We start from the raw sequence: 15454 nt of genomic DNA, 5'->3' as shown, positions 1-15454 counted from the left end.
TAACTATTATTGCTACGCATGTAATATTCTTGAAATGAAACTCAGAACTATAGAAACTGGGGAATAAAGTTTCTCATAACACTTTCAGGTTCAGAATTTGGATACTATGATTTCAAGTGAGTAAGTAGCAAGACACATTTAAACATTCTCTCATGGACAATCTTGTGAAGTATATATCCTGATCTTCAACCAATAAAGGATGGTACACATTAAATTGAATCTTCTAGAACTTTTCAAATATTTCATATTCAGGCTCAGTGATTGAAAATGCTGAAAGGTTGATTAATGAAGGGACATATGTATGATCCATATCCTCACAGGGCACTGTGTACTGGTGTTTCTAGAATTATTCCTGAGTAACATTTTTAGGACTATTGATGATTTCAGTTCTCCCATCTGATTGGATATTACCTAGAGATTTTTGGACTATGGAATATATTTCTATGATTATGCTAACACAGAAGAGTTTGAAAAACTAAACTGTTTTTAAGATGGAGAACTAATCCAACAATAATCAAGGACATGGAATTTAGAAAACACGAAGACACATGCACAAGTGATAACATCAAGGGCTCCAAACAGCTCACCGACTAACGGGCTGTTGTATACTTTGAGAATACTTTCCTTGAAGTTAATGAATTCTCTTACAGAGGAGTAGTCCTGCTTCCTAAGGGATAACTGACTCCTTCAAGCGGGTGAGTTTCACTCCTTCAAGGGAAACTACTGCAGAGATAGACAGGGGTTGAGTTAGGACAGGGGTCACTTTCTGACTCAGTCAACCTGAAAACCACATCAGCTCAGGCAATCGAAGGGGTGAACACTGCTACTTTCAAAATTCTCTCACATCTTCTAGCTCATTCATTTCACCCGATATGATTCTTGGGCTTCTCATTAAATAAGTTAATTTCCGGAGCATTGAGATTTTCATGGTAAATACTGACCATCTTTTTTTTACATTTACTTATCAGTGTTTTCTTTCTAGATCACACTTAAAAAATAAAAAAAAAGTGCTGCATATAGTTACATCTTTTCATGGGGATAATGTCATATAATCAGCGGTTTATTTCTAATTTTTACTTCTTCAGAGGTTAAAATAAAGGAAATTCTTAGCGTAACAAATTATTTAAATCTATGCAAAGAAAAAATCAAGGACATGCCTTTTTATGTGGAATTTATATACAAACTGTTAGATGAAGGACAAGCAATATTTCAAGTTCTATTTTAATTTAAATTCTCTCCTGGCTATCTTACCAAGTGTCTATAGACATAATATTCTTAAATGAGTTATAAGCTCAAAGCTTTCTTATACCATGAAGGTTCTCAAATTTTTAAATTATTCCCAAGGACATTTATACCCATTTCCCTTTTAGAGTAAGCAATGAAAAACATGCGTTTAACCATCGGATAATTCATGGGGACATTTCTTCTAACCTGGCTCCCACTTGTGATTCCTCAGAGGGTTGTTCATTAATAAACAAGTCACAAAGACAATAAGATGAAGAGAATAAAATTCTAAAAGCTTCTTTTATAATATTAAAGAAACAAGCTGAGAAAAACTAAAACTAATTTCAAAAAATGTCTCTAAATAAAGACATGATCAGCACTTCTACTCTTGAGCTAATCATGAATTAAAGGAGCTGTTAGAGCAATATATAGAGATATATTTCTATATAGATTTAATTATCCATATAATTATATATATGTACACGTTATATTTATGGGCAAAGAAGTCAAAAGACTCTCAATAACACTATTTTTAAGATATTTTAAAGTGTTACAACATAACACATGCATTTATTATTTGAGTTATTCATTCTAGGTGTAAATCAGCATTTGCAGAGTGAACTAGATGCCTCAGGAGATCTCCCCCGCCACACACACACACCCCACCCCCGCCCCCTTCCATCCCACCAGTCACCAGGACTTTTTGTTTATGATGGCCCTGGGACTTTGTGAAAAGCCATGTGGTTTAGCGCTTTCTTTAACAATCCTTTACTTAGCTCTCTTTATTTCTTAGTTCCTACAACAATTTCTTGTACCTCATGTTCCTCTTATCTCCTCAAATTGGAATTGCTAAGAATGTTTAATGTTTGGGCTAATGTTTATAATGTTTGACATCTGCGTTGTAACTCAAACATGTCAGTGAAAACTATCACATGTTAATAAAATCAGATGTTAATTGGAAAAAACAGGTACCTTTTGATATAATTATCAAATTGAACCATTTATAGAGAAAACACTGAAACTGAAGTGTAAACTAGAAGCAAAATGCAAAACCCCAACTACAAAGGCAATTCTCTAGCCACCTTGAACCATTTTGACATGCTCTGCTTTCTCCTGGTAAACTAAATCCTTCTGTTGCCAGTTCTCATAGAAACTGGAGACCTGAAAAGGCATACGGGGTATTTCAGTGAACTTCCTATTATAAGTGGAACATCTTGTATCTTAAAGGATGTTATACTTGCAAAAATAGGAATGCTTCAGTAGAAGCTATTGGTTGGTATCACATTATATTGCAGCATAAATTCCAACTTGAAAGTCTAGTTTAGAATGTCATATCTGAAGTCATCAGTAAATAGAAAATGGATTCACTACAATTATAAATTGTATAGAGGTTGATAAGTTGAAAACTGGAATAGAAAAATGAACAAGAGTTGACACTGCGGGTAAAGGAAAGACACACACACACACACACACACACACACACACACACACACACCTACCTTGGAATGACTACTTGTGTATTACACCAGGCACTTTTAGGTTTGATGTGCTTTGCCTGCTTTGATCCATGGGAAAATCTCCTTGATTCTGAATAGAAATTGCAATCCCATGAATCCCCTTTGTTGCCTCAAGACCAGCATTAGTAAGTGTTCAGAGGTTAAGAAATGCCTGCTTGTGTGCTTGCTGAATAGCCTCAGACATTATACCACCCTTAAGGCATTAACCCTCCTCTACAACATAAAAACACTTTCACGCATGTGAAGTTCAGAAGTAAACCATTTCTAAACGTAGGAAATTGATAAAAAGCGCCGCTCATGAAAGGCTGCTGGGTATCAGTCAACTATTTCCATTCTTTCTTTCTTTTTTTTTTCCTCAACAAGTTATAATACGACTTACGCGTTATGCCAGCACTATGAGAGAACACAGCATATGATAATTCTTCACAAGCAATGAGAAACACTCAATCAATGACTAAAAAGGTAGGGGCTTGGTTGAGTGGGGTAAGGTTTCAACTAATTGAAAATAAAATGTTTTCATTTTTTAAAAAAAATCTCCGTGCTGTTAGGAATGCACATGGGCAAAAGCAAGTTCTATAGCTAACAGTGAGATCAAATTCTAACATAATTCCACTGGCTTTTGTTCCTCGATTTAAGAGTTGTGTTTCTGGCCTATATTATTATCGAATAGGCTCTTGTCTTGTACAAAGCAGAGATGAAGAAACCTGGAAAGCTTGCTGCTAAGTACAGTTCTTGAATTTTTCTTTCCTTTGGCTGAAAGGGAACATTTTTCTATGTTGAGGGTCTAGAGGTTTTTGAAACATGGTATTTCAAGATATGCCAGCCAGAGCCATATCATATTTACTACAGAATTCTTTGTAACAAAAGTATTTCTTATCAGATTTATATTACAGAATTTCACTATAAAAGTCTTTGAATGAGGAGTATCTTATACAAATGATTGAAATACTTCCTTGTGTCTATTTTATATCCTTCTGAAATGCAAAATCCCACAGTCTTGCACATTATAAAAAGAAAATCTGAGTTTATTTATTAGAAACAATGAATGGGTATGTAGTAACATTTACCCCAAGCACAATGTTGTGAATACACTAAATACCTTGAGGATAAACAACTCTTGCAGATCCTAAGAAAGTCATTTGTACACCAAAGTAGCAATTTAGGACATGACACTAGTCATTTGACTGACCTAACACAGCTTTCTTGCGGCTGACTCTAATTTACAACTTGACAGCAGCCGTCACAATGAAAGAACCAGGTTCATAACCTGATTTGTTTCTGCCATTCTTGAACTCATAGAGTCCATTAACAACAGGAATATGCACTTTTTAAAATTAGTGAATTTTAGTCATAGTTTCATTAAAACAGTAGACTCACAAAGTAAAGAAAAACAGCCTCTTAGTATATCCCCTTCCATTTCTCCATCTATTTGTTTCCATTCATTGTTCTTAGCAGCAGGGCCTTTTCTATCCCCAACACTTAAACCAGAGCAAGACCTAGGCACTCAGTTCGATTAGTGAATAAATGTGCTGGATTCATGCGTGAATGAGAGAATGGGTGGGTAGTACTGCATTGTCTCTTAGCATGGCACAGGTGCAGTGCCCACCTTGGATTTCATGCATGGTGCTCTCATCCCAGCTTTCTGTCATGGGCTGTCTTGAGATGTAATGATTGCCTAGTTTAAAAGGAGAAAGAAAGCTCAGAAAGTTCGATACCACTAGTTTGTCTGGTCTATGAGCAACTAAGGCCTAAATTAAAAATGCTAGCTTCTCTGCTGGTTCAGCCCCTCACGGCAATTGGAGGGCATTTATAGGGCAAGGTACTCAACCTTTTCTTGAGGAAAATTAACATAAATTCTCCAGATCTTTCCAGATAGAGTCAGTGGCAGTGGTGGTGGAGGTGAGACTTAATCACAAAACTTGTCAAAAATAAAATCTACACTAATAAAAGAGGAACATGCAAATTGACCATACCTTCACTACGCTCACAGCCAATCAGAGCGAATATGCAAATTAACCCAAACAAAGATGGCGGCTAATTTGCATATGCAGGTGCTGAGCAGCCTGGGTCCTGGAAACATCCTCCAGACCTAGGCCACTCCTAGCCTGTACGCCCGCGCTTAGGTCCTGAGTGGCAGGGATCCCAGAATGCCTCCTGGCCACTCGGAGCCTATGGGTGCAGGCGCCAAGCAGCTGGGGGCAGGGCGGTAACATCCCCGCGTCACCATAGTGCCCCCAGCCACTTGGGAATGCTCCAGCACAAAGCGGCGATTTGGGTCCATGCCCCCAGCCCGGCGCCCACGATGGGGGGCTGGTTGCTGTCTTCTGGGGTATGTGGAGACCCCGACAGACACCGTTGTGTGTGGCCCAGGAGTCCCTGCATGCCCCCCAGCCTGGCACCCATGGTCAGGGCTCATGCAGGAGGCAACCAATCAAAGTGTCCCTCTCACAATGATGTTTCTCTCTATCTCTCCCTCTCTCTTCCACACTCTCTAAAAATCAATGAGAACATATCCTCAGGTGAGGATAAAAAAAAAAAAAGAAATGTCATATCCTATGAAAGATACATCTTGAAAATGCCTAAAGAAAGTTGTCATTTTTTCACAGTGAAGGGACTAGAGTCCGTGTTGATGAAAACACCTTGGTGGCTGCAGTGGCTGGCAGTGGCTGCAGCAGTGGGGTAATGGGGCTGGTGCCTTCCCTTGATCAGCCCGGTCGCCTGAAATCCCTCAAGGAGTCCCAGATTGGAGAGGGTGCAGGCTGGACTGAGGGACACCCCCCACTCCGTGCACGAATTTCATGTACCGGGCCACTAGTCTATATAATAAAAGCCTAAGCGACCATTATGGCAGAACGACCAGAATGACTGGTCGCTATGATGTGCACTGATCACCAGGAGGCAGATGCGTAACTCAGGAGCTGCCCCCTGGTGGTCAGTGTGCTCCCACACGGGGAGCGCCGCTCAGCCAGAAGCTGGGCTCATGGCTGGCGAGTGCAGCAGTGGTGGCGGGAGCCTCTCCTGCCTCCGCCACAGTGCTAAGGAAGGAGCAGAGAGCCGAGCAGTAAGGAGCAGTGAGTGGGCGGGTGGTAAACAGCGAGGGGTCCCAAACTGCAAGAGGGATGTCTGACTGCTGGCTTAGGCCCGATCGAGCAGACACCCCCCAAGGGGTCCCGGACTGCAAAAGGGTGCAGGCCGGGCTGAGGGACACCCCCCCCCCCAAGTGCACGTATTTCGTGCACCGGGCCTCTAGTGAACATATATTTAAGTGCCACTGACAGATCATGAAATTGTCACAGAACTTGTGAATATTTGAGATCTATATTGTAACAATTACATATGTTATGACTATTTGACTTCAATTATGTTTGACAACACTAATGCAATGCAGTCTTATTCACTATTTTATTCTATACTTACAAAGACCAGGCTTTCCTGGCCCTCCACATGAGAGTAAGTCCCCCTGCTTAGTAGACACTTAGCATCCGGTGCTTCTATTTTCCTAACACTTTATCACAGTTGATTGTAATTAATTTATCGACATGAAATTCTCCAAGGGTAAAAAAATGTGCATATCTTGCTCAATATTGTGAGTTGAATTAATACATGAAGAATATTAGTGTCTTACTAACTGGGATAGCCTAAAATATTAGGCTACAATGTTGGACAAAAACATCTTTAGGTCACTTTTATGCAAATACTAGAGGCCCGGTGCACAAAATTCGTGCACGGGGATGTGTCCCTCAGCCCAGCCTGCACCCTCTCCAATTTTGGACCCCTCTCACAATCCAGGACTGCTGGCTCCCAACCGCTCACCTGCCTGCCTGCCTGATTGCCCCTAACTGCTTCTGTCTGCCAGCCTGATCACCCCCTAACCACTCCCCTGACAGCCTGATTGATGCCTAACTGCCCTCCCTTGCAGGCCTGGTCCCGCCACAACTGCTCTCCCCTGCAGGCCTGGGTCCCCCACAACTGCCCTCCCCTGCTGGCTTGGTCGCTCACAACTGCCCTCCCCTGCTGGCCTGATCCCTCCCAACTGCCCTCCCTTGCTGGCCATCTTGTGGCAGCCATCTTGTGTCCACATGGGGGCAGCCATCTTTGACTACCTGGGGGCAGCCATCTTGTGTGTTTGAGTGATGGTCAATTTGCATATTACTCTTTTATTAGATAGGATAGAGATAGTTTTGCCTTATACTTGAGGTAATAAGCACCCTATAACATTCTAGTAATGAAAAACATTAGAGAACAAAATAGAATTCTTGCCTTTTGTGTCACATTTGCCTTTCCACACCCACAGCCTCTTTTTCCCCCCTCTGATTCTCACAGTCTATAAAGTCTTAGAAGGTACCAGATGTTTGGAGGAGGCTGTCCCACACATCCTATATTTTTATACTAGAAGTAAGATTTATTAGAGCTATGTAAATGTAATTCCAGCCGTAATATGGCCCCTTGTTAAATAGAACAATTCTTACCCATGGAGGGTGGGCAGCAGTGCCAACCACTAAAAATAATCATGGAATATTATTGAGACAACAAATTTTGCCCACAAACTGTTTCCCTCTAGGACATTTTAATTCACAAAAACATTTTTTTCAAGATAACCCTTTTGCAGCAGGCAACAATCAAAAAGTAAGGCTGGAATACGTTGTGTATGAATATACAGTAACACCTGGGGTAAGTGCCTAAGCAGAGACTGTCAACGCCTCAAACTGCATTTCCTGCTACTGCATAGCTTCTCATAGAACAGGCTAGAAACCAACCATGTTCCTTTGGTGCTGTCTAGCTCAGGGGCACAGCAGCATGCCCATTCTTTTAGGTGCAGCAAGTGGAAGTGCAAATGCTTTGTACTGGGGAATCCCATATGCTCCTAGAAAGTGGCTGCAAGTTCCTGGCAGAGGTGAACTGAGGCTTTTCAAATGCTCTAAAATGGGTCTAACACCATCTTCTTCAAAGCTGTCAGCAACTTTTTTTTTTTTTTTAAGTTCTTTGCATAAGATGTAAAGAGTTATTCCTTTCCTTACAGTGTTTACTTGATAAGACTTTTGGGGGCACTATCTGTGCGCAGGGGGTAGAGTTCAACTTCCTAAAGGAGGACGATTAAAATACAACCTTTACGAAGTTGAACTCCATGCCCTGCACAGAGACAGTGCCCCCCAAATTATTACCGAGTAACTATTGTAGGTAAAGAGAGTAACTATTCACACAGTCACCCATTCAGTAGCCTATGTCACCCCAATGAATTTCATTTAAAAAGAATAACAATAAGTAATTAGGAAAGAAAAAGAATGCATCCCAAGTAGATTCCTGATTGTTTTCTAGGCTGGAACCTTGAAAAGGAATGGAGTACCATAGGGGTTTTTACTTGAACCCTTCCAACATTTCATTTGATCAGCGACTTGCCTTTCTTTACACATAGTCCAGGCACCCGCTGAATTCTAAACAGTCACAAATGACTTTCAATTAGTTTGTGGCTTTGTGAAGATCAGGACAATGTGCCACCAACTCAATTTCTGTTTTTATTGACAGTTGATTGCATGTCACTGTTAATATGTTTTTTTCGCTGTTAATATTTTTGATGAGCACATAATAAAAACAACCTATAAAATGTATAAAATGGCAAAAATGCCTCATGCAATTGACAGCAAGAAAAGTGAAAGGTTTGATGAAATGATGTTAGACACCGAAGAGTGATGGCCTGCAGGTGCTAAGCAAAGGGAGGGCTATTATATGTAACTTTCGTTGGAGCACCGATTTGCTCACTGATCTTTGCTGCTGCATTCATGAACACTGTAACACTGTCATCTTGAATATATCTGTGCGGAAAATGGATTTGACACATTTGACTAATTCCTGTGATAAATTTGTAAAGTAATGCTTCACATCAGGACAAGTATTAGCAAGAACATATTTTGCCTCATGAGTCTATGTTGGTGGTCAATTCTCAATGTCATAGCAAAATCTGAAGAAAAAAAAACCTGACAGAACTTAATCAAATATCTCTAGCATTGATAAAGAAAATGAGATAGGGAAAAACTGGGTATGAATACATATTAATGTAGGACTAACCACTAGGTTTCCTTCTCATGAAAACACTTGGTGGGTTCCACTTTTAGTTTTTCAATCACATGGTTTTCCAGACCTTAAATTACACATCAAATTGGCATCTAGGAAACCCGATTGATTAAAAGTTTAAGGATTTGTTGTACATCGAAATACCCAACCAGCACCGAGCAAAAAAGCCAATTAAGAAGTCACTGTTGGTCTTACAAGTTAAAAAGCCCATATTATCATCCTTAATCGTGTCTTGCTCTAAGTAACAAAATCCACATGTCCATTCCCGTCAATAAGTTGCAGGCTGACCAAAGACAATTTAACTGTGCTATGAATTAGGCAGTTTCAAGCCAAATGTCTGAATAGTCTTTACAACTCGAAACTGATGCTATAAAGTTTAGTCTGGTTTTTAAAATATGCAAATATTTTTAGATTTCTTGATGAGAGTACATTTTTATTAGCATTACTTGGGTAGAGTGTCTGCCAAAATTAATCTACATGAATATTTTAGAAGATTGAGTTTATTCTGATTACTTTTTTTACTCATACCCGCCTCCAAAATCTTAGCAAAAAATGTCATTTCTGCATTAGAAGGGTACCTGAATGATTAACTTTAAAAAAACTCCCTAATTTTTCAAATTAAGTAACCCAAGATCATACAAGCAGATTTTGCCCTCCCACTGAAAGGCGAGAACAGCATTTCAATTTATTCTCTCCAAAATGATTTCTGAGATTTTTGTTAGATGACTTCCATTTGAATCTACCCACTCTCAAATCTTTTTTTTACAAAACTTCAAAACCATTTTCTCTGGCCTTTCTAGGCAAAAGAATGTGTTAGCCAATGGGTTTCACTGCCAAAGCGGAATGCCTGTAACTTACCATAAACACATCTTTCTTTGCACAGCGGGCTTAGGTTGTTCTGTATTCCAACACGTCTTAGCTCTTTTCCTCTCCTGCTCAAATCTAAGATGTCAGAAGATTCTCCTCATGCATTCTGGCTTAGAGGTTTGCATAAGTGATGAAGGCCCTCTGAGGCTGGCGAATGCCAGTGTTATTTGCACCACTCTGCTTGTCACCGTGCAATTGCAGTAAATGCAATTGAAAGTGCTTTTATTTGAAGGCCATTTGACAGAGGAGAGAGAAAATACATTTACTCTTTCAAGGCCTGTGTATTTTCCTGGGAGAAGCCTGCCTATGAAATGTGTCCTTTTATCCTTGGATAGCTAGTTGGGAAATATCTTTTGGCAGTGCAAAGCCTGAATGATTTCTGCAACTTAAGACATGAGCCATGATTCACAGCCCTTCCCCAAATCTTCCCCACCTCCTTTCCTCCCACCTTCTAAAGGCTGGAAGGCTGATTCATGCTTGTGTGCTTGAAGCGTTCTTTTCCACAGAAAGAGGAAGGAAATTTGCATATTTTACCAACAATATTGAGCTATTTTCATCACAGATGTTTAAGGAAGGAGTTGTTTACTAATATTGAAACAGCACATAAATCACATAGAACAGCTTAGAACTGGTTCCGCTCCCTCAAAGCAGATGGGGATTAATACAGTGCTTGAGTTATTTTACAGAGACAGCACTCACAGGTGCCACCCTGTCCTCTAGCTGCCCAGGGACCAAAGTCTCCCCCCTCCCCTGGGAATCATAGGATGGGGACATGACCAGAACTGGAATACTGGACCTACTCAGAGCAAAGGGTCCACTGTCCAGGAAGAGCCCCTTACCATAAGTGACCGAGTTCCAAGGTCCTCCCTTAAAAATCACCCCACCAGCGCTTTGCATATCTGTTCCCCCCTAACTCCTTAAACCCTTCTATTATACATCGTCAGGGAGTTCAGGTTTTAAGCCACACGGCTTCCCGTTCTCCTTCCTAGCTTAGTGCTCTGCAAATAAAGCAATCGAATTTTCCTACTGCAAAACTCAGCGCTCAGTGTTTGACTCTGCTGTGTTGGAGGGGCGTGGGGGGAGGATGTATGGGACAAAGTCTCCTCCTGTCCGGTTACGATATCTGTGTACCCGGGATTATGCTGAGGTAATACAAACAAAAAAGACACAGTACTGTGGATTTCTTTTATGAGAATCTTTTTCTAACGCTCACCGAAATTCAACAAGGCTACTTTCATCTTCTCAGGAACCTCAGCTAACTCAATACAGCTGTCTTGTGCCATCTTTAACAGGATCGTCCTTCACCATATACAAGGAAGTCTTATTTTTCAGAATAAAACAAGAAGGAAAATGCAGAAGGATGTTTATACTTTGTTAAATGCTGTTTTTTTTGTGTGTTTTTCAAACATCCTTGTGGTCTCCACAAGTCATCACAACCTTGAACCTGCCATCAGACAGGTCCCCACATTTCTGTTTCTGGATGAGTTCAAATGCTCCTTACCTATGAACAGGTTCCACTCGGTGTCCAGATCAGCCTGATTTGCCAGACAGCCCTTCATGACATTGAGGCAGTAGTTGTTGCAGGGCCTCACGGTGGGGAGTCCTCGACAGTATGGGCAATACAGCATCTTCATGAGAGCACGGATGCACCCTGGGGTGGGGCTGACCTGTAGATATAGTAAAAAGAATAGGAAATCCTAAATAAGAAGGGTGGAAGGGAGGAGAAAATATGTAATTCATTTCATCCTTAAAAAAAAATAAATTGGTGAAATGGTTCTGGTAAACCTCTAGCATTAGAACAAAGGGTTAAAAGACCATCAGAATCTTAACCCTTTGTAATACCTGATCTTGAAGCCAGTAATTCTTGTTGAATACTTCTGTTCGTCATAGTAATAATCATTTTTCTTGAAATGTCCCCATCAACATTTTGATATCTATGTCATTGTAATTCAGCCCTAAAAACCTAGACACTGTTTCATTGCAGCAGAACATGGAATGAGACAATGCATGTGAAAGCAATTTACAAAGTTAAAAGCCCCATAAAAATGTAGGTATTATTAAAGTTTAATGTGACACCTTTAGACAATTTTCCAACTGGTTATTTGACCCTGTCTCTAAAGGAGGCTGCCAGATATGCTTCCTTCGTACATAACTTTTTTAAAGGGATCAATATCAACTTGTCTGGGATTTCTGAGGTGCAGCCCTGCTTAGAAGCAATGGAACTGCCTGGCTTCAGGCCTCTCAAGCTTGGCAGTTCTGGAATTCCATGGAAAATGGATCCAGTGTTGAATGTGAGAAAACCTTGCAGTAATTCAGAGGAGCTACTAACCAACTGACAATGAGTGCTATTTGCCTTGAACAAGGAAACAGCCTGCTTCATCCTAAGTTAATCAATTATAAGCTAACTAGAGGCCCGGTGCATTAAAATTGTGCACAGGGGCAGGGGGTCCCTCAGCCCAGCCAGCACCCTCTCCAATACAGGACATCCCTCTCCCAGTCTGGGACCATTGGTTCCTAACTGCTCACCTGCCTGCCTGCTTGATCACCCCTAACCATCTCAGCCTGCCAGCCTGATCACCCCTAACCACCTCTGCCTGCCGGCCTGGTGGCCCCCTAACTGCTCTCCCTTGCTGGCCTGGTGGCCCCCTAACTGCTCTCCCCTGCCAGCCTGATCGCCCCTAGCTGCCTCTGCCTTGGCTCCCGCCACTGTGGCTTCAGCCGGAAGGATGTCTGGAAGGCCATCTGGAAGATGTCCGGTCTAATTAGCATATTACCCTTCAATTAGTATAGATGAGGCCCTTTTTAGCCTCATTAAAAAATTTGCTTTGACTTCAAATGGAAAGAATACTTAAAACAGTATGGACCACCACCCCCAACAAAAAAATACTGAAAGCTCTTTTTCATGATTTAGACACAAACATTATTTTCATATTTATTTGGTTGGTTCCACATAATTTTGATATTTAAATAAAGTAATTATATGTTGCAGTTCTTGTGCTCTAGATCTGAGACTAAGCCTAGCTTGTATCACTTGGACCTCTTGGGGAGTTTCAGTATTATCAAGTAGACTTGGATCTGCAGGTGACATTTACATCTCCAGAACATTCAGATGCTGACAAAGCATAACACCTCTACAAAGGTAGGAAAGTAAAAAGTACTTCATAAATGGAAACTTTCAACAACTGCAGCTAATCTCTGTCATTTTATCCTTTTATCTAGAAACCACATTGGAAGTTCTCAGCGCAGGGCTTTGTTTTTTTGAAACATTTTCTTGATTTTATGTTGTATACTGACACAGTCCCCAGTACATTATTTCAGGAAATGAAGAGTTAGGCACTGAAACTTCTAATTATCCTTTTTGTTTTTTACAGTTTCCCAAAACTTATGATGACAATTTTCTAACATATAGAAAAATGAACACCCATATTCCCACTCCTATACATTTAGTATTTCCTACAACTGCTTTTTCTGACATCTATCCATCCTTTTATTCATCCATTAATCCACCTTATTTCTTACTCACTTCATAGGAATAGCCTTTTGATTTTTACTTTTCCTGGTAATTTAATGTTGGCTTTAATAAAGTAGAATTAACATGATTAACCTGACAGAAAATTAGTTCATTATGTACTCCAAATCAAATAAGCAAAGTAAAATATAAGTAACCTTTCTTTATAAAAATATTTAGAGAATGGTTTAATACCATTAATTCTAAAATTTATTTTCCAACAATAAAACAAAAACAAGGGAGAACAAAAGTAAGGATTGTAGTGACTTCTGAACATACATTAGAGTCACTATATCATCCTCAGATGGGTTATTTTGTTGAAAATGACAAACTTTATCCACAATTGAGTAGTATTGCTTTAAAAATTTCTTTTATCTACATGTATTCCATGCCATTCACAGAAAATATTCTGTGTTTTCCATACAGAGTCAATGTGGAATTCCAAAATCTTATACATTTTACTTATTTGGCATTTAGTCTAGAAAACTTTGTGCACAGGATTTGGTTTTCCACAGTCTTCCAGTTTCTCTCTTGACCCTGATGTCTTTCTCCAGAGACCTACTGATTTTCATGAGCTGCCTAAGTAATTTCTTCCTTTGACTGTTGGATTTTTGGCTTTCTTGCCATTGGTATTATATAATGCTTTGCTTCTTCTCACTCAGTGTGCCAGGGTAAAATCTGGAGCAGTTGTCAATATTTGGGATGTAAATTTAAGACCTCATGGACATTGTGGACTCTGTTTCATCATTATAACCTGCACCACTCTGTAAGATATGCACATCATTAGAAGGTTTTACGATTATGACTTAGGTGCTCAATAAGTGCTTTCTGAGTTGAACTCTATCGTGTTTCCCCAATTTCTGGGCCATATTGATATTGAAAGGGAAATAAAGAACAAGATAGGTTTGTGCATCTAACCTTCAATTGTTGTTGCTTTTTAACTTTGCTTTCAAAGGTTATTGATTGCATTAATTCAAAAGGTTTGCTTTTTTATTTTTATTTTTTTATTGTGTTGGAACCGGTGCAATTTTCTCAGTCTGACATTTAAGAAGAGCCTCCAATCAGGGTAGCAAGCAACAGAAAATTGAACAGCCTTAATAACCTAAAAGAACAATGTTGTTCAAGTTAAATGTGGCTCTCTCAGTACTTTTGGAAATGACATCCTTCCTGGTCAAATAAAGGGCATTTGAAGAAGAAAATGGAGAGCGGAGGATCAAAGTTGAAGCTTTAATGTTCACAGACCATAGTTTTTTTGAATTGACACATCTGCCTGTTTAGATTAAAATTTTAAAAAATCATCACTTCAAAATTAAGACTTTTAGAATTAAGTCTCTGAAAAGAAGGTTGTTTTAAATGCCAGTTGTGTGAAGGGATAAAAGGGAAGGTAGGGGAGGGTGGGGGTAAGGGGAAGAGATCAACCAAGGGACTTGTATACATGCATATAAGCCTAACCAATGGACACAGACAACAGGGGGGTGAGGGCATGAATGGGGGTGGGGGTGGGGGGAAATGAGGGAATAAGGACACATATGTATTACCTTAATCAATAAAGAAATTAAAAAATAAAATAAAAATGATTAAAATTATGCTATACCTGCTTAAAAATCTTTTTATTTTGAAATCAATATAGACTCACAAGAAGTTGCAAAAACAGTAGAGTCCTGGGTGACCTTCCCTCACCTTTCCTCAATGGCAACGTCTCATATAGCTATAGTACAATATCACATTGAATAAACTGAAATTGGTACATTTCATGATTTTTTTTCATCTCGCATTCCTTTGTGTGTATATATATATATCTCTGTGTGTGTGTGTGTGTGTATACACACACACACACACACACAGATATATATAGTCTGCGTGCGTGTGTGCACTTCTATGAAATTTTACCCGATATACAGATTTTTCTAACGCCACCACAATTGACATACCGACCTTTTCCATCATCAGAAAAGCAGTACCTTGTGCTACCTCCACCACCCCCTGTCCTGTCACCTGGCAATCTATTGCCACTGATCTCTTTTTCATCTCTATAATTTTGTCATTTCAAGAATGTTATTTAGATGGAACCATGTAGTAGTATATAACCATTTTAGCTTTACTTTTTTTAACTGAGCATAATACCCAAGATGTCCATCCAAGTACTGCATCTATTAATGCTGAGCAGTATTCCATGGTTAGGATGTATTAGAATTGGGTTGACCATTCTTTGCTGTTAGGAATAGTACTTTTCTATTAGGAATAAAGCTTCTAATAGTATCCATGCACA

General features: G+C 39.8%; 1 protein-coding gene across 1 annotated transcript in view; it reads right to left on the bottom strand.

The window, feature by feature from the left end:
• Positions 1-15454, bottom strand: part of GPC6 (glypican 6) — a 1127407-nt gene that overhangs the window by 360355 nt on the left and 751598 nt on the right. The window contains exon 4 of the mRNA XM_008156480.3: positions 11179-11344. Within this exon, the coding sequence (XP_008154702.2) occupies positions 11179-11344 (166 nt within the window). The remainder of the gene's footprint in view (positions 1-11178; positions 11345-15454) is intronic.

The sequence above is a fragment of the Eptesicus fuscus genome, chromosome 8, assembly GCF_027574615.1.
Source record: "Eptesicus fuscus isolate TK198812 chromosome 8, DD_ASM_mEF_20220401, whole genome shotgun sequence".
In the NCBI taxonomy this organism is placed as follows: domain Eukaryota; kingdom Metazoa; phylum Chordata; class Mammalia; order Chiroptera; family Vespertilionidae; genus Eptesicus; species Eptesicus fuscus.
Note: the sequence above shows the minus strand (reverse complement) of the source record. Positions and strands in the feature narration are given on the sequence as shown.